We start from the raw sequence: 17,796 nt of genomic DNA on the forward strand, positions 1-17,796 counted from the left end.
GTGTCCTTTTTTTTTTTTTCCTTCTCAGCTCCTCACTAAGCTTTTCATGCAGCCATGTTGGCTTTTCTAGATATCGCCCAGTTTTCTTTCTCATTGGAATTGTTTGCGATTGCACCATTAGTAAAAATAACAAGCCATATTTTACCAAAGCTGCATATTCCTGTGGGTGAGATGTCAGGAAATACATGGATGGGCTCACAATACTGGTTTGGCATAATCCTTGTCCTATATACCCTCTTCCTCAGGCTGAATCGTTGCGGGCTCACAGCTGCCACATGCAAAGATCTCACTTCCATTGTGAGCAATCCGAGTTTGGCCAGTCTGGACCTGGGTGAAAATCCACTGGAAGATTTCGGCATAAGCCATTTATGTGCTGGGCTTCTTGATTCACACTGTAAGCTACAGAGTCTCCGGTAAGTGATTCATGCTTTTCCAGCCCCAAAACGAACTTGGTATTCAAATTCTGGGGTGGCTTCGTATTCTGAGAATGGATATTTATTTTCATTACATTTTTATACTTTCCAATAGCTGAGGCTCTCTGGGCAGCTCATAATTAAAACCATAAAATACATCATGATAAATCATAATATAAAACTTCTACAAGTTTAAAAGTACCACGTCAAACCAAAGTGAAACCCAGCAGCAGTTACAGCCCAGGGAAAGCCTGTGTGAAAAGATGGCCGTGTTCGGATGTCATGATAGCCCATGATGGGTTAATAAGCTACTCACAGGAGCTTATTTGCGAATTAGTCCTCAATCCCCCACCACAGGAATGGGCTAATAAGCTACTGTGAGTACCTTATTAAGCTACTGTGTATAAACTGACTCGACCCCCCCGCCACCTGTCCTGCTGCAGTCCTCTCGCCTGAGTAGTGATGCTGTTTCACATCTACAGTGCTGGATGTTTGCAGCATGGAGGCACCAATCCAACAACAATCAAACCTGGGGCGATCACTCACCCAGCAACGAAGATCCTGAATGAGCAATAAAAGCTGGGGGGAGGGTTGTAGGAACAGGAGAAAACTTCACACACAGCCTCCCCCACTGAGGAAGCACCTGATCCGCCTGCCAAACCCCACGCAATGGCTCACCCAGGAGCAGAGATCCCAGGTGCGTCAAAAAGGGAGTTGTAGCAATAAGGGGGGGCGCGTGCAGGATCCAACCAAAGAGCCCCATGCAATTACCCCAGAGGAGCAAAAATCCAAAGTGCACAAAAAAGGGGGGGTGGCTGTAAAACCTTGGGAGTTTGAAAGAGCGCTCATTTGGTAAAGCGATATAGCGCTTTCCCGCAGAAGTGGAATTACGCAAAAGTTAAAAAGGAAAAATAATTTTAAAGAGGAACAAAGGCAACTGAGGAGAACAGAGAACTCCCATGGAAAACAGAGCGAGCCCACGGTGCCTGACAGACGACACGATAACCCATGGTGGGTTAAATAACCCCTACTGCAGACTGTGGGTTATCAGTGTGGGGTACTTGGGGCAAATAAGCCATCGTGGGTCAAAAAATTCCTGACAGGTGACATGATAACCGCAATGGGTTTTCAGGAGGGGTTTAAAAGATGTTACATTTTCTGTCTCCAAACTGCACAAGGGAGGGTTTTCCAGAGGGTGGGTGCTGCTAACAGAGAAGGCCCACCACTGAGGTTCTTCATGGCAACACCCCATTCTTTTTGGAATGACAGCAGGACCTCCCCTGAAGAGCTTAAATGTTGCCTGAGTATATATAAGGGAAGGCAGCCCGCTAGGTACCCTGGTCCCAAGTTGTTTAGGGCTTTATATGGTAATAACGTAACCTTGTACGTGGCTCGGTAGCCAGTGGAGCTAATAGGCAGCCAGTGCATGACCGGAGTGCTTCGTGGTCTGCTTTGTCTTATCCCATTTCTGCTCACTCCATACCTTTTGCCTGCTGATTCTCTCCACTCCTAAAAAAATATGCAGAGGTAAAGTTTGCACAGTCTCTTCTGTGACCTATGTGATACCCAGCAGTAGGAACAGCCTTACAATGTATCTTCCTGCCTCATCAGCACTTAGCAAGAAGGAAGCTCTTCTTGTGCATAATAAAGTTCTATGGACCCCAATGCCACAGGATGTTGTGTTGTTGTTGTTCAGTCGTTCAGTCGTGTCCGACTCTTCGTGACCCCACGGACCACAGCACGCCAGGCCTTCCTGTCCTCCACTCTCCCCCAGAGCGTGCTCAAGTCCATGTTCATTGCATCAGTGATGCTATCTGGCCATCTCATCCTCTGCCGTCCCCTTCTCCTTTTGCCTTCAGTCTTTCCCAGCATCAGGGTCTTTTCCAGGGAGTTTTCTCTTCGCATTAGGTGGCCAAAATATTTGAGCTTCAGCTTCAGTATCTGTCCTTCTGATGAGCAGTCAGGGTTGATTTCCTTTAGGATGGACTGATCTGACCTCCTTGCAGTCCAGGGGACTTGTAAGAGTCTTCTCCAGCACCAGTTCGAAGGCATCAATTCTTCGGCGCTCAGCCTTCCTTATAGTCCAGCTCTCACAGCCATACGTTGCTACTGGGAAAACCATAGCTTTGATTATACGGACCTTTGTCGGCAAGGTGATGTCTCTGCTTCTTACTACGCTGTCTAGGTTGGCCATAGCTTTCCTCCCAAGGAGCAAGCGTCTATTAATTTCATGGCTACAGTCACCGTCTGCGGTGATCTTGGAGCCCAAGAAAATAGCCTTGTGATACGTTCCATGAGGTTTTCTTTGCAAGAATACTAGAGTGGGTTGCCATTTCCTTCTCCAGTGGACCACATTTTGTCAGAACTCTCCGCCATGACCTGTCCGTCTTGGGTGGCCCTGCACGGCATAGCTTATGGCTTCACTGAGTTGTGCAAGCCCCTTCGCCACAACAAGGCAGTGATCCATAATATTAGATAATTATGTGGGAGTCAGATCTAGCGACTGAAGTAGTAGTATTTTATATGTGCTCAAGGCACTTCACATATACCGCCTTGGAAGAGGCTGTCGTGCACCCTCTCCTGAAGAGGCCCTCCCTGGACCCAGAGGTGTGTGAGAACTATCGCCCCATTGCCAGTATCCCCTTTTGGGGCAATGTCCTTGAGCGTGTGGTGGCTGGGCAGCTTCAGACGTTCTTGGAGGAAACTAATGATATGGATCCATTTCAGTCTGGTTTCAGGCCAGGATGCGGCACTGAAACGGCCTTGGCTTCTCTAACTGACGACCTATTCCGGGGGAAAGACGGGGGAAATGCCACCCTGTTGATCTTCCTGGATCTCTCCGTGGCTTTTGAGACCATTGATCATGGTGTCTTACTGGATCGGCTCTGCAGGATGGGAATTGGGGGCACTGTGCTACTGTGGTTCTGCTCCTACCTGCAGGGCTGATTCCAGAGAGTAGTATTGGGGGATTCCATGGCTATTAAGCTGTGGGGTGTCACAGGGTTCTATTCTATCCCCCATGCTGTTCAACATCTGTATGAAGCCTCTGGGTGAGGTCATTAGGAATTTTGGGGTGGGGTGTCACCAGTATGCTGATGATACTCAGCTCTATTTCTCCTTGTTGTCGGAGTCAGCTGGGGCAGTGAAGGTGCTGGATCAGTGCCTGGAGGCTGTAATGGGCTGGGTGAGGGCCAATAAACTGAGGCTAAATCCTGACAAGACGGAAGCTCTGTGGATTGGTGGTTCCCGAGTCCAGGAACTGGGTAAGTGACCTGTCCTGGACGGGGTTGCACTCCCCGTGAAGGAGCAGATGTGTAGCTTGGGAGTACTCCTAGATCCATCCCTGTCACTGGAGCCCCAGGTGGACTCCGTGGCCCGGAGTACCTGGGGCCAGCTTTGGCTGATCCACCAGCTACAGCCTTTCCTGGACAGGGATAACCTAATCACAGCAGTGCATCTGCTGGTAACTTCCTGATTAGACTACTGCAATGCACTTTACGTGGGGCTGCGCTTGAAGACGACTTGGAAGTTGCAGCTAGTGCAAAATGCAGCAGCTAGACTGCAGACCGGAACATCTCATAAAAATAATATAACACGGGTTTTAAAGGAATTGCACTGGCTGCCAATACACTTCCAGTCAGAATTTAAGGTTCTGGTGATGACATTTAACACCCTAAGCAGCTTGGGACCTCGATATTTGAGGGGGCGCCGCTCCCTATATATGCCTGCCTGAGGACTAAGATCTGTATCAGTCCCACCAGTGCGAGACATACGCTATGATGGGATGTGGGAGAGGGCTTTCTCTGCTGTGGCAACCCGGTTGTGGAGTGCCCTCCCCTTGGAGGCCCAATTAGTGCAGACATTGGTTTCATTTCGGCGTCAAGTAAAAACATGGCTTTTTACCAAAGCCTTAGAGGGCTAAACGGAGTCGCTAAAGTAGCACACTGTTTTAACTGTTTTATTGTTTTAGATTTTATTTATTTATTTATTAAATTTATTAATCGCTCATCTGGCTGGTCACCCAGCCACTCTGGCGGAGTTCCCTAGGGAGGGAGTTCCACAGAGTGGGGGCCACCACAGAAAAGGCCCTCTCCCTCGTCCCCACCAGTCTAGCTGTCCTGGCTGATGGGACAGAGAGAAGGCCATCCGATGTTAATTGGTATTCGCTTGCTTAAAGGTTTAATATGTTTTTAGGTGTTTCAATTATTTATTGTTTTATATTGTTTACGTTGATTTTATCTGCACGCTGCCCTGAGATCTTAATGATATACGGTGGGATACAAATGTTTTAAATAAAATAAATATCCTTTAAATAATCCTTACAACCCCCGTGGAAGGATAGGATGGTATTATTCTCCCCATATATTATAGATGGGGCAAGTCAGGTGGCATCCTCTGCAGCCCTGGCAGGGGGCCTCCTCTGAGCATTACACTGAGGCTTAGTATTCACTTGAGGATGTCCACCAGGAACCGGGCATCTCTATAGTGCTGTATGTACTTCTTTCAGGACCTGCCTTTGCTCAGGGGTCTGGGTGTTGGCATCAGTGTCTGAAGCTATCTGTTGTTGAGCCCTTTGCTCCTTTAACTCTGCCCAAGTCTTAGACAGGACGCTGTTGGCTGCTTGTCGTACTTATTCATGTCATCCCCTAACGACCGGAGTTCATTCCATAGGAAAAGTCTGTATGGATTTTTCTTTCTGGGGGAGCCTGCCCTAAACCTCCCTGCCTGTTGCTCCCAGCTGTCTGGGAACACTGTTGCTCAGTAGGGTTTGCTGCCAGGGCACTTTGTAATTGGCATGAGGGTTGGGACCCTTGTCCTGTTTGGGGATAACTGAGGAATGGGGTCCAGTGTTGGCATTAGTTACAGCCTGTACTGGCTCTGAGTGCGCCTTTTTTCCATGAAAGGGCTTATTTAAGGTGCCAGAGGTCCTTAGCAGCTCAGAGGCTCACAAGATGATGTGAGGCAGCTCGTCCCAAGTTAAAGCACTTGTATCTATGGTACCTAAAGTCATTTCTGCCCATTCAGCCCAGAATACAGGGGAGACTTGAACTGAGCTACATCATAGTTCCACACTATTTATTTATTTATTTAAAATATTTCTCAGCCGGCTTTCAGGGCAGAAGCCCTCCCAAGGCAGCTTACAACAATAAAATACATTAAAACAATTAAAATATTTAAAGTGATAAAAATATAAAAACAACAATAAAAGCCAGCAAAAAGCCACTACATTTCCATTGACTTGAATAGTCTGCACTTTATCAGAAAGGACAGCTAGCAATTTTTTCCTACCTACATACACTTCTGGGAGTTCTCCCTGAGCTTGCATCTCTAAGTAAAAGGTTTGGTCTAGGTCCTGACAAGGAAGGAGGGTTTTAAGAACCACTCTCATCCACTCTTGATAATTGGCATTTCTGAGGTTGTTCATGTTGACGCTGTGTCACAGCAGCATCTCTGGGGGAGGCACTGATTCTTGCCAACTGGGTCAGGCCTACTGCATCAACAGTGGGATGGCTTTGCCAAACATTGGCTAGCCATGTAGTAACTGTGTCTTCATGGAGAGGGCCTCATTGGTCTGCAACGGCTTCTGCCTGACTAGGAGTCCATCGACTGGCCTCCGTGAGGGTTTCTCTGAAAGACTTGCCATTGCCAAAGGTTTTCTCCACAACCTTGTTTGTGACTGGGGCCACAGGCTGAGGATCCTGCCATTCTGGGTTAACCAGACTTTCTGGCCAGGTTTCCTGGGGTGCTGCACTCTCTGTTTGGGTTGGAGACAAAAGGTCATAATCCTCCAGCTCTTCAATTTGCACAGCGGCAATTACACCATGGTGCACCTTCAGCTTTGCCTTTAATTCTCGGATCTGCTTTCACACTGCTCATGACTAGCACTCGCTTTGGCTTGCTGATTCTGATCCACTAGGAAGTGGGCGGCGGTTCGCGCTTGGTCAAGCTGGGCTTGGATCTTGCCAATATCAAGTTGGGCTTGTTCTGCTGCTGCCTGACATCGATCCCTATCTTCTTTGGGATCTTTGATCAAGATGGCTGTTTTAATGTTTTCTGCTACTGAATCACACTCCATTCTTTCTAATCTGTTTGCTAAAACTTGATTTTCCTCTTCCAATTTTGTATCCTTTAGCTTGTACTCTTCTGCTTGCTGGTTCCAGTCTTTGACTGAGCTTTGCATATCCAGACAAATACACCACAATGCCCAAGCGGCAAGAGCTTCCTTTTGGCTGCCACAGGGTAGTTGCTCTGTATATACATCTGCATAGGCTTCGGACATTGTTTGAACCGGATCTTCCATTTTAAAGCATTCCAGTTTCCAAGGGCAACTACCTTTCTCCATCACCCAGTGCTCTACTAGGGACTTTGCACTTTCTCGTTTGAGGAAGGATTCTCCTTTGGTTACTTGGGAGATCTCTCTTCTCTCTCTGGAAATGCTGCTGATGCGGTGTACCTTGCCTTTAATGGACTTGTACACTCTCCATGCTACAACGGTTATGCAACAGATTCCTACTACAACTGTGGCTGTGGTCATGGACTCCTGTGAAGGGTAGACCAAATCTATGGGTTGCTGCATCTTTGCAATCTGGTTTGCTATTCCTAGATTGGCTTTCTTGGCTTCTGATACTGCTCACTGCTTCTCTAAACTGTGTTCTGTGGGTGGCAGAGAGACTTATCCTAGTCTCCCCCAGTTGCTGCTCTCATTGGGCGGGAATTGCTATTCTCAAAAGTCCCTGGGCTGTGTGCTTTTCCTCATGCTAGTCCCAAGACTACTCCAGCAAAATTCTGTATAGCAGCGGAATCCACAACAAAAAGTGGTTCCTTACAGCGTTCATCCCAACACCTTAAGGCAACTCAGCTGTGGCTTTGGCTTGAGCATAGAGAGGATTGCTTGCCCTGTATTTAGAACCAAATCCAAACCACCGCTGAGTAAGAACAGCCCAAAACCTACCTAAAACTTCTGCACTATCCTTCTGACTTTCAAAAGGGTGGTGCTGACCTAGCAAAGCAATTCTAACAATTCTAGTGCTTCTAGCCAATTCTAACTTTTGCACTTCTAAGACGCAGTTTCTAACAACACTGTTCTGGAAAACACTGAGGCTAAGCAAAACATTTGGCATGTCACAATACTTACGCTCAAACACATTTGCGTAACCTAGCAATGGAAACAGAAGACAGAAAGCATTCACACATTGAACCTTGCTAGAATCCCTTCTTGCCAAGACTCCTGTATGTCAATGTATGAACAGACATGTCTGCCCACCTTCTCCACCAGAACTGTTATATGATGTGCTCTAGTTAGACAAAAGTGTGCATGTTCTAACGAGGCTCACACACCCACCGTCTTTAGACATGGGCAACAGAGTGTCTATGGCTAAGGCGGCGATTCCCACCCAAAGAGATCCACACTCAGACACTGTTGGAGAGGATAACGCTACAATGGCACATTTATTGAGGTTTACAAAGATTCAAATTCACAAGCTAGTTTGGGGGGGAATTAGCTGAACAAATGGATTTAACACATAAGGCCAACTGGGGAAGCTCCAGCCTTCACCAAGTTATGCTTCAGTGGGGAAATTAGTTGCGTTCTTGGTGAAGCTGAGCTCCAGGCCTAAAAGCAGTTTTCAAGACTGTGGGGAGGAGTCTTCTCGAGGCCTGAAGCCTACAGACACACACACGGCAAAGAGGGGGTGGAGGCAACAATCTGTACTAAGAACCTCCAAAAGCAATATACCTTTCCTTGGGCTGAAGCCCTTTCCTGCAGGCAGAAGCTAGTGCGGGTTGCAACTCCTGGTCTCAGGTGAAGAGGAAGGAAAGCAGAGAGCCTTGACTAGGGGAGGCAAAGCCCCCACTGCTGGCACCCTGCTCTGGCAAGCAAGGAGCTTAGTGATTTCAGCACGGAGCCTTTCCTCTGGGAGGAGAGACTCTGAGTGATTCCAGCAGCAGTGTGGCACCATACCCCTGGAGGGGTGAGGCACCTAGTGATTTCAGCAGCATGGCCCCCCACCTCTGGGAAGAGGGGGACTTGGACTGCCCCAGCCTGAGGCTTCTTATACAGTTCAGAGAAAGGCAGCGACATCACCACTCTGATGAACCAGACGCTGCTCCTAGGCACTGGAAATGGTGCTGCTTGCGACGGGAGAAAGACTGCGCTGGCCTCCCATCCCGTATAGCAAAAGAGGGGGCTTGGGGATGATGGCTGTACTTGCTGGTAACAAAACTCCTACTTCCCATCTCATACGCGTTTAACAAAAGCTGATCTTGCATGTCAATGACTGTCTTAAAGACAAGTGTCAGTGCTGGAGTCCAGCAATGGGAGCATATTGCAGGTGGTTGACTAGGTAACTTACCAGGTATCATTCGTGCTATCCAGCACATTCATGTTTTGCTGAATTTTTACCCCCACCTTTGCCTTTAAGCAGTCCATTAGAAACTGAATTGCTTGATCTAGCCTTGCATGATGCTCTCAGCCCCATTCCTGTGCTTTTCTCCCACCTTTGCTGAGGCTGGGGATGAAGACGCCTGGCTTTTTGGCTGTGTCTCAAAACAGAGTCAGTGCTGTTCACTCAAAAGAGAGCTACTTCGTAACAGAGAGAGAGAGAAACTTGCCCAAGGACACAGCTGACAGCTCATTCTCTTACCCAGTGGTTGGGTTCGGATGATTGCGGGGGCGAAAGAACATGGGTTCTTCCCCCATGCGTACTGCAGCACGGCTGCAATTTGCATAATTACCCACAATGCAGCGCAGGTTGCCGGGTCGTCTGAATCCAGCGTCTGGCGCAGAGGAGATGGGTGAGAAGCCACCTCTGCACACCACATGCTGCGTTCAGATGACATGGCAACCTACGCTGCATCATGGGCAATTATGCAAACCACAGTCATGCACAGAGGCGGGAAAGAACCCACAATGGGTTCTTTCACCCCTGTGATCATCTGAACATGGCCACTGTGTTGCCCAACCCAGAGCCAACTCAAGAGTTTTCTTTTTTGTGAACTGCCCAGAGAGCTTCACCTAAGGGGTGGTATAGAAATATAATAAATTAATGAGTAAACGAAATGAATGAATTTTGCTGCCTGAGGCAAAGAAAAAGAGTGTGCCCCCTCTGACTCTATGTTCAAAAGCGTACTGGACTGGCAGATGAATCTGTTTTCTACACTGATGGTGAGACAGTGTCCTCCACTCCAACTGAAGGCAGCAGCCTATTTTGGGGGGTGCGGAGCAAGCCTTGTGGTACACACCTTTCTCCTCCAACACCTTGCTCCTGCTTCCCAGCATCTGCCGCCTGAACAAATTGCCTCACCCAGTCTAATGGTAGGGCTGGCTCTGGCCCAGCCTGTAGTCGTGACTGCCAAAAATGCAGCATTCACTCTCGGAGATACTAGGCCTCTCACTACCAAATGCTGGGGAAGTTCACAAGCAGCCACATAGGGAAATAATCCACATCCCCTTTTTATGTGGTTCTCATCATCGTGTGGCTGTTTGCAAGCTTCCCTGGGACAGGTGGATGGCCATTGTCGGGGGATCAATATCTACCTCTAATTCTCCCATATGCCTTCAGGAGGGCATTGAATCCCCGAACCCTCTCAAGTTCCTTCTCTCGGCATTATGGTAATAAAAGAGGAATAGCATTTCCCAGCCACGCAGTGAAACGTCAGCCTGAGAGCAATTTCTTCCAGAAAGATGCAGCATCTTTCCTGAGCTCCTCTCCATCTCCCACAGGCTGCATCACTGCAATCTCACAGCCGCTGCGTGTGAGCCCCTTTCACTGGTCCTGGCGTCTAACCAGTGCCTCACTGAACTGGATCTGAGAGAGAACCACCTCTGCGATGGGGGAGTCCGGAAGTTGTGCGAGGGGCTGAAGCACCCACAATCTAGGCTGCGAAGACTCACGTAAGTGCCTTCATCCTCTCTTGTTTCCTGGTGCTCCTGAAGAATAGAGGAGGGTCCAGGCCTACTGGGCCGAATTGGGCAAGGCAGCTGGAGGAAGCCAGCAACAGAAAAGTACTCCACAACGCAGGTGTCAGCGCCCAAACTCTCACCAGAGATGCTGTGCAACTGAAGGCCCTAGTGCCACCAAGTGGCTGGCTCCTGTCAAAGCGGCTCAGTATAGATGACCTGCTACAGCCATGGGTCAGAAGGCTGGTGCTTTTTCAGAGGGTTGCCAGCTGTTGATTACTGGCCCTGCTCTTGTGCTTTTACCAGCAGCCTAACACAGAGACTTCACAGGGGAAGCTTTTCCTGGCATAAAATGGGAAAAGCCTCCCATGCTTAATTTTGTGTATCAGCCAGCAGCTAATGGCACAAAGAAGTCAGCAATGCGAACTTCTCTCTAAGCTCATCTTCTCTTGCTGCATTGCATCAGGATGCTTCTCCTGTTCTCACCATGCAACATTGTTTTCACCCTATGATCCATTCTATCCTTATCCTTAGGGTTCAATGTCCTTCACATACATTATCTTGGTTATCCTTACAACAACCTTGTAAGGAAAGTCAGTATTATTATTCCCAGATTGCAAATAGGAGCCACTGTGGTTTCCCAAAAGCCATCCTGTGAATTTGCAGCTGGGTGAGATTAGATGCCCAGACCTCCTGGTTTACAACTCACCCTCTTAGCCACCACGATGTATTACCAGCTGTCGTCAACGCATCTATTGAAGGCTTTATTCGTGAAAATGACTATTCTTGAAAGCCGATTCCCAATTATATTAGTTGGTCTTTCAGGTGCTGCAAGTTTCCCCATCTTCCTTTGCAGGTTGCACCTCTGTGGTCTCACAGGTGGCACATGCAAGGACCTGGCCTCTGTCCTGGAAACCCATGAGACCCTGATGGAGCTGGGCCTCGGGGATAACAGCCTGGGAGATGAAGGCGTCAGGCAGTTATGTGCAGTGCTGAAGAACTGTAAACTTCAGCGACTGACGTAAGTGTCCCGTTTTCCCCCGGTTTTCAGTCTCCATCATTTATAGTTAACAACAATCCATATTTCTTTATTTCATTTGTTCCCCATCTTTCAACCCAGAGTAAGTTGCACTCAAGGTGCCTTGGTCTCAAGCCATATTGGGCTTTATAGGTAATAGCCAGCCCTTTGAATTGTGCTTGGAAACAGACTGGAAGCCAGTGAAGCTGATGTAAGAAGGGAGTCACGTGCTCCCTGTAACTGGTCTTGGTCAACAGTCTGGCTGCAGCATTCTGGACCACCTGAAGTTTCTGAACAATTTTCAAAGGCAACCTGACGTAGAACACATTACACTACTCCAAACAGGATGTGACCGTGGTCAGATCCGACGTCTCCAGGAACAGCGCAGTTGGCACAGTAGCCTCAGCTACGCAAACGCAGTCCTGGCCACTGCTGAGACCTGGGAATCCAGGTTCAGGGCCGAGTCCGGGAGTACACCCAGACTCCGAGCCTGAGTCTTCAGGGGAAGCATAACCCCATCCAGCACAGGTTGAATCCCTGTTCCCTGATCTGCCTTTCGACCCAGGTTCCTCAGGGAATACTTCCTCCCCTATATCCCAGTCTGCCACCTAAGTTCCGCTCAGGGCTATCCGATGCAGCTGCCTAATTTGAGATTAGCAGCCACACGCAAGAGGACATTTTCCTTTGCCGACCCTCAGTTGTGGAACGACCTGCCAGTTGAAATGCACCTGCTGACCCCTTTGAAGGTTTTTAAGCAGGAATTAAGAACATAAGTACATAAGGTGGTCAAGGAACACCTAATTACTTTGAATGAGTTCAAATCTCCAGGGCCAGATGAACTGCATCCTAGAGTAATAAAGGAACTGGCAGAAGAACTCTCAGAACCGCTGTCTATTCTCTTTGAGAAATCATGGAGGACCGGGGAAGTGCCAGATGACTGGAGGAGGGCTAATGTTATCCCTATCTTCAAAAAGGGCAGAAAGGAGGAACCTGGGAACTACAGACCAGTCAGTCTGACATCAATCCCTGGGAAAATTCTGGAGCAGATGATAAAGCACTCCATCTGTAAGCACCTTGACAACAATGCCGTGATTCCTCGAAGCCAACATGGATTTGTCAAGAACAAATCCTGCCAGATGAATCTGATCTCATTTTTGGATCAAGTAACTTCCCTTGTGGACCGTGGGAATGCTGTGGACATCATATACCTCGACTTCGGCAAAGCTTTCGACAAAGTGCCCCATGATATCCTGATGAGCAAACTAGCTCAAAGTGGGCTAGATGAAACAACGATCCGGTGGATCCACAGTTGGCTACAGAATCGGACTCAAAAGGTGCTTATCAATGGGATCTTCTCAAACTGGGGAGAGGTAATGAGAGGGGTACCGCAGGGCTCAGTCCTGGGCCCAGTGCTCTTCCAACATTTTTATGAATGACTTGGAGGAGGAGGTGGAAGGAATGCTGATCACATTTGCAGATGACACAAAATTGGGCGGGATAGCCAATACTTTGGAAGACAGAAACAAAATTCAAAGTGATCTGGATAGACTGGAGCACTGGGCAGAAAACAACAGAATGACATTTAATAGGGATAAATGCCAAGTTCTGCACCTAGGAAAAAGAAACCAAATGCACAGTTACAAGATGGGGATACGTGGCTCAACAACACGACAAGCGAGAAGGATCTTGGAATTGTGGTAGATCACAAGCTGAATATGAACCAACAATGTGATGTGGCTGCAAAAAAGGCAAATGCTCTTTTGGGCTGCATTAATAGAAGCATAGCTTCCAAATCCCGGGAAGTACTAGGTCCCCTCTACTCAGCACTGGTTAGGCCTCATCTGGAGTACTGTGTCCAGTTCTGGGCACCACACTTTAAAAAGGATGCAGACAAACTGGAGAGGGTTCAGAGGAGGGCAACAAAGATGATCAGGGGACTGGAAACAAAGCCCTATGAAGAGAGACTGAAATGTCTGGGCATGTTTAGCCTTGAGAAGACTGAGGGGAGACAGGATAGCGCTCTTCAAGTACTTGAAAGGTTGTCACAGAGAGGAAGGCCAGGATCTCTTCTCGATCATACCGGAGTGCAGGACACGGAATAATAGGCTCAGGTGACATGAAGCCAGATTCCGGCTGAACATCAGGAAAAACTTCCTGACTATTAGAGCAATACAACAATGGAACCCATTGCCTAGGGAGGTGGTGGGCTCTCCCACACTGGAGGCCTTCAAGACGAGGCTGGACAGCCATCTGTCAGGGATGCTCTGACTTGGATTCCTGCATTGAGCAGGGGGTTGGATTCGATGGCCTTATAGGCCCCTTCCAACCCTAATACTCTATGATTCTATAAGAAGAGCCCTGCTGGATCAGATCAAGGGTCCGTCTAGTCCAGTATTCTGTTCACACCGTGGCCAACCGGCTGTCGACCGGGAGCTCACAAGCAGGGCATGATCGCAACAGCACCCTCCCACCCGTTCCCCAGCAACTGGTGCAGATAGGCTCTGGTAGCCTCTGGTACTGGAGGTAGCACATAGTCATCAGGACTAGTAGCCTTTGATAGCTTTTTCCTCCAGGAATTCGTCCAAGCCCCTTTTAAAGCCATCCAACTTTGTAGCCACCACTACATCCTGTGGTAGCAAATTCCATAGTTTGACTCTGCGCTGTGTGAGGGAGTCCTTCCTTTTATCTGTCCTGAATCTCCCACCAATCAGTTTCATAGGATGACCCTATTGGGTTCTAGTATTTGACCCCCGGGTTCTAGTATTTAACTAGATTTAAATTAGACTATTATTCTGGCAGGCCTTCCCTTTTCAGAACTCTCATTCTTCTTTGTTGACTCTTATAACCTGTTTTTATGCTGTATTGTTTTTAAATGCTGGGGGGTGTTAATTTTTTTTTAACTTTGCACACCGCCTAGTGTATTTGTATATAGGCGGGTTATAAATTGAATAAATAAATAATAATATAAGAGTGCCTCCCATTCCCATCTCAAACAGACACCCCAGAAGGATACCATGGTCAATAGTATCAAAAGCCTCTGAGAGGTCCAGCAGAACCAACAGCAACACATGCCCCTGTTCAGTTCCCGGCATAGATCGTACACCAAGGTGACCAAAGGAGTCTCTGTCTCAAACCCAGGCCTGAAGCCAGACGGAAATGGATGTAGATAACCCATCTCATCCAGAAATCCCTGGAGCTCCCTGGCTATTTTATATGCTCAAAGTGCTTTACATAGGGTTTCTTCACACAGAGCTTTTATCCTGCTACTGAGATGGGTTACTCACAGAAGTTTGTGGGCGCTTTAGATGACATCATCAGCCTCCAGGGCATCTCCCGCACTAAATGACCTTTATTCTATTTTTTAAAAGATCGGCGATAATGAACTATCAAATTACTGTGTTTGAGTTCCGCTTGAGTTCCCTCCTGAAAAGAGGAAAACCCACAATGAGAGGAGCTAGACCACAACGCCATCCACCAACTGTATAATGAAACATATGGAAGACTCAGATAAGGGGGAAAGGAAGGGGGGAAAGAAAGCGTGTGTCAAGGGAGTCCATCATGATCCTGCACTTCAAACGGAAACAGAAAGCCCCGTTTTAGATGCGGGATTTTAGGCTGGTGTAGAGATGCTCATAAAGTCTCCTTTATCCTCACCACCGGCCCCTACGGGAGACCACTAGGATTCTTCCCATTTCATGGATGGGGAGTTGTGCCTGAGCGGCAGAGGCAAGGGCCTGTCCAGGGTCATCAAGTGAACTGACGGCTGGAGGGCCGGCTGCATCTCCAGGAGACTGCAGGCCAGCTGCCCTGAGTGTGCACTATCCAAGCCTCACCCAACCTGTTGGGTGTCTGTTGGTGTCCAAGGCAGCCAGCACCCCAGGTGTGCACAGAGTTGGCAGCAAGCACCCGTGCTAAGCACATAGCATCAACCTGGACAGACGGGGAGAAGATACACTGTATGTACTAAGTGGGTACAGTTGGAGGGTGTTCTTGAAAGATGTGAGGAGCTGGGAGTGTAGCAGTTATCATTTTTAAATTGTGCCAAGGTGCCAGACTAAAACCAACCCTACACAGCTGAGCAGGGATTTCATGTGAATATCGTAAGGCCCTTGCTGGGCCAAGCTAAAAGCCCACCTCGTCTAGCACCCTGATTCCAGCCTGGCCAGCCAGGTACTTCTGAGAAAGCTCAGAAGCAGGGCACGGGGCAAACATCCTTCTCCCTCTGTATGTTCCCAGTTCTGTACTGCCATAGAAGATAGCTAACAGCCATTCGCAGAAGTTGTCTAATCCCCTTTTAAAGGCCAGAAGCCACGTCTTCATCCTGTGGCAGTGAATTCCGCATATCAAATACATGTGGTGTGAAGAAAGAAGAACCATCTCGTATCTGTCCTGAGGCGATGGGAAGGGTCCAGCAGCGTCACTATTGATGCTGCACTAGCATAAACCACTGGCTGCGCAATATCGATAACACTCGCTAGCGCAACAGGTTTCCCGTTGCACCAGCAAGTATTACCGACATTGCGCAACAGCTGGCTTATGCAAACACGTCGTCAGTGGCACCAGCACACGCATACCACTGAGCCCTTCCCTCAGTTTCAGTTTCATTGAACAGTGAGGGAGAACAACAACAAAACCTCTGCAAGCCATGCAAGATCTCATAAGCATCTGTCACATCCTCCCTTAGCGATCTTTTACCTCAGCTAAAAAGCCCCCAAGCGTTCTAGCCTTTCTTCATAGGGGAGGTGCACCAACCCCTTCATCATTTTGCATGCCTGCTCCTGCACCTCTTAAGAGAACCTTTTTGCGATGGAGCAACCAGAGAGTTGTACGCAGGGTTCCAAATGCAGCCGCATCCTTGCCAACCTGGGTCAAGACTCTATCCATCAGCCTATATTGATCAGGTTCCCAGATCGGCGAGAAGCTGCTAGGGAACTCAGTGTGGAGGAGTTTAGTCTCTGGTTTGCACTGTGTCAAGGGGATTCGTGATGGTGAAACCTGTGGGTAGGGTAGGCCCCGGGGAAGTCCTCTTCTCTGCAGTTGCTGGCATTTGCCTTGAGTCTTCCAATTCTCCAGCAAGGAGCATCAGAGAAGCAGCCAGCTGCAGGTCGCCAGCTGTGGGCCTCTTTGCCTGAGACTTGCCTAGGGGATGATGAACCTTTGTTCTTGGCAGAGCTCTGATAAGCAGAGATTTGCATGTAGTTTGTGTCCCACTTTGGCATTCCAGAGTTGAAACTTGAAATTTCCTTTCTGATTCTGGCATTTTTTTTCTTCCTCTTTCTAGGCTTTCAATGGGATCCCTAAATCAAAACACACGGAATAAGCTGCGGGCAGCTTGTGCTGCACGCCCTCAGATAATTCTGGTCTCCTACTATCCGCCTGACTGCCCAGCCTGGCCAGGTGAAGAAGAGTAAGGGCCAACATCACACATGCTTATTTACCACCCATAGGAGCATCCCATAAGAAGAGTTGTGCTGGACCAGACCGAAGGCCATGTAATCAGGGGATGTGGATGATCACCTTCACGTAGCTGTTCGTGAACTCTCCAGCATCTCATAGTCAGGCATACTGTCTCCAAGGGCTCCTCCACACCTGGCTTGTATCCTGCGATTGAGATTGCTCCCTCACGGAAGTTCGCGGGCTCTTTATATGACGCAGTGACCCTGCTGTGACCCTCCAGGGCATCTCCTGCAAATGCCCTTTGTTCCGTTTTTAAATAGATTGCAGATAATGAGCTATCAAATTACCCCATTGTGTTCCGCTTCAGTTTCCTCCGTGAAAAGAGTTAAAGCGGCAAGAAGAGGAGCAAGATCAATGCAAGATAATGGAAGACTCCAATACAGGGAGGAAGAGAGGGGAAGGGGAGGAGGGAAAGGAAGCGCGTGTGAAGGGAGTCAGTTGTGATCCTGCATTTAAAACAGAAGCAGAAAGCCCCATTTTAAATGCAGGATTTTAGGCTGGTGTAGAGATGCCCCAAGAGTGGATGCTGCATTTGTGATCGTCATGGCTACGGGTTGAAGAACACAGTGGTTAAGAAAATGAGCTGTATCCGTGGAGCAAGTTATACTCTCTCTCAGCCTCAGTCCCCCATCTATAATAATACCAACCTTTCATATTACCTGCCACGTTGCACAAGTGAGGCAGTTCATATTACCGGCTTAGCAGGATTTTCCAAAGTCCCGTAGTTTTCTGAGAACTGGGGCAAGTTTGGTTTATTTGGGGCAGCTATTGTTGGTTTTAGCATTCTAGCCTTATCCTGTAAGAGGGGAAATCACTGCCACATTCCTCAAACTATTTTCTCTTTGGCCTCCTAAGGGTAACATCCTAGCCATGTGACATCTGGTAAAAAAGCAATGCCCACAGGAAGCGCACACCTTGTTGGGACGCAGAATCACGCTTCCAGAAGGTAACAGGGAATGCGACCCCCAGTAGGTTCTGGGAGGAGGGAAATTGGCCCCCAGACCCACAGA

At 48.3% G+C, this 17,796-nt stretch overlaps 1 protein-coding gene across 4 annotated transcripts in view; it reads left to right on the plus strand.

Moving 5' to 3' along the window:
• LOC146351880 (NACHT, LRR and PYD domains-containing protein 3-like) overlaps positions 1-17,732 on the plus strand; it is a 33,727-nt gene extending 15,995 nt beyond the window's left edge. For all 4 annotated transcript variants that reach the window (XM_084832783.1, XM_084832782.1, XM_084832781.1 and 1 more), the window contains 4 exons: positions 246-413; positions 10,135-10,305; positions 11,168-11,332; positions 16,611-17,732. In XM_084832783.1, coding sequence (XP_084688909.1) covers positions 246-413; positions 10,135-10,305; positions 11,168-11,332; positions 16,611-16,740 — 634 coding nt within the window. In that variant the 3' untranslated portion in view covers positions 16,741-17,732. The remainder of the gene's footprint in view (positions 1-245; positions 414-10,134; positions 10,306-11,167; positions 11,333-16,610) is intronic.
• Positions 17,733-17,796: the final 64 nt, after the last annotated feature.

The sequence above is a fragment of the Heloderma suspectum genome, chromosome 2 (assembly GCF_057233095.1).
Source record: "Heloderma suspectum isolate Gila_16-S chromosome 2, 16-S_ref, whole genome shotgun sequence".
In the NCBI taxonomy this organism is placed as follows: Eukaryota; Metazoa; Chordata; class Lepidosauria; order Squamata; family Helodermatidae; genus Heloderma; species Heloderma suspectum.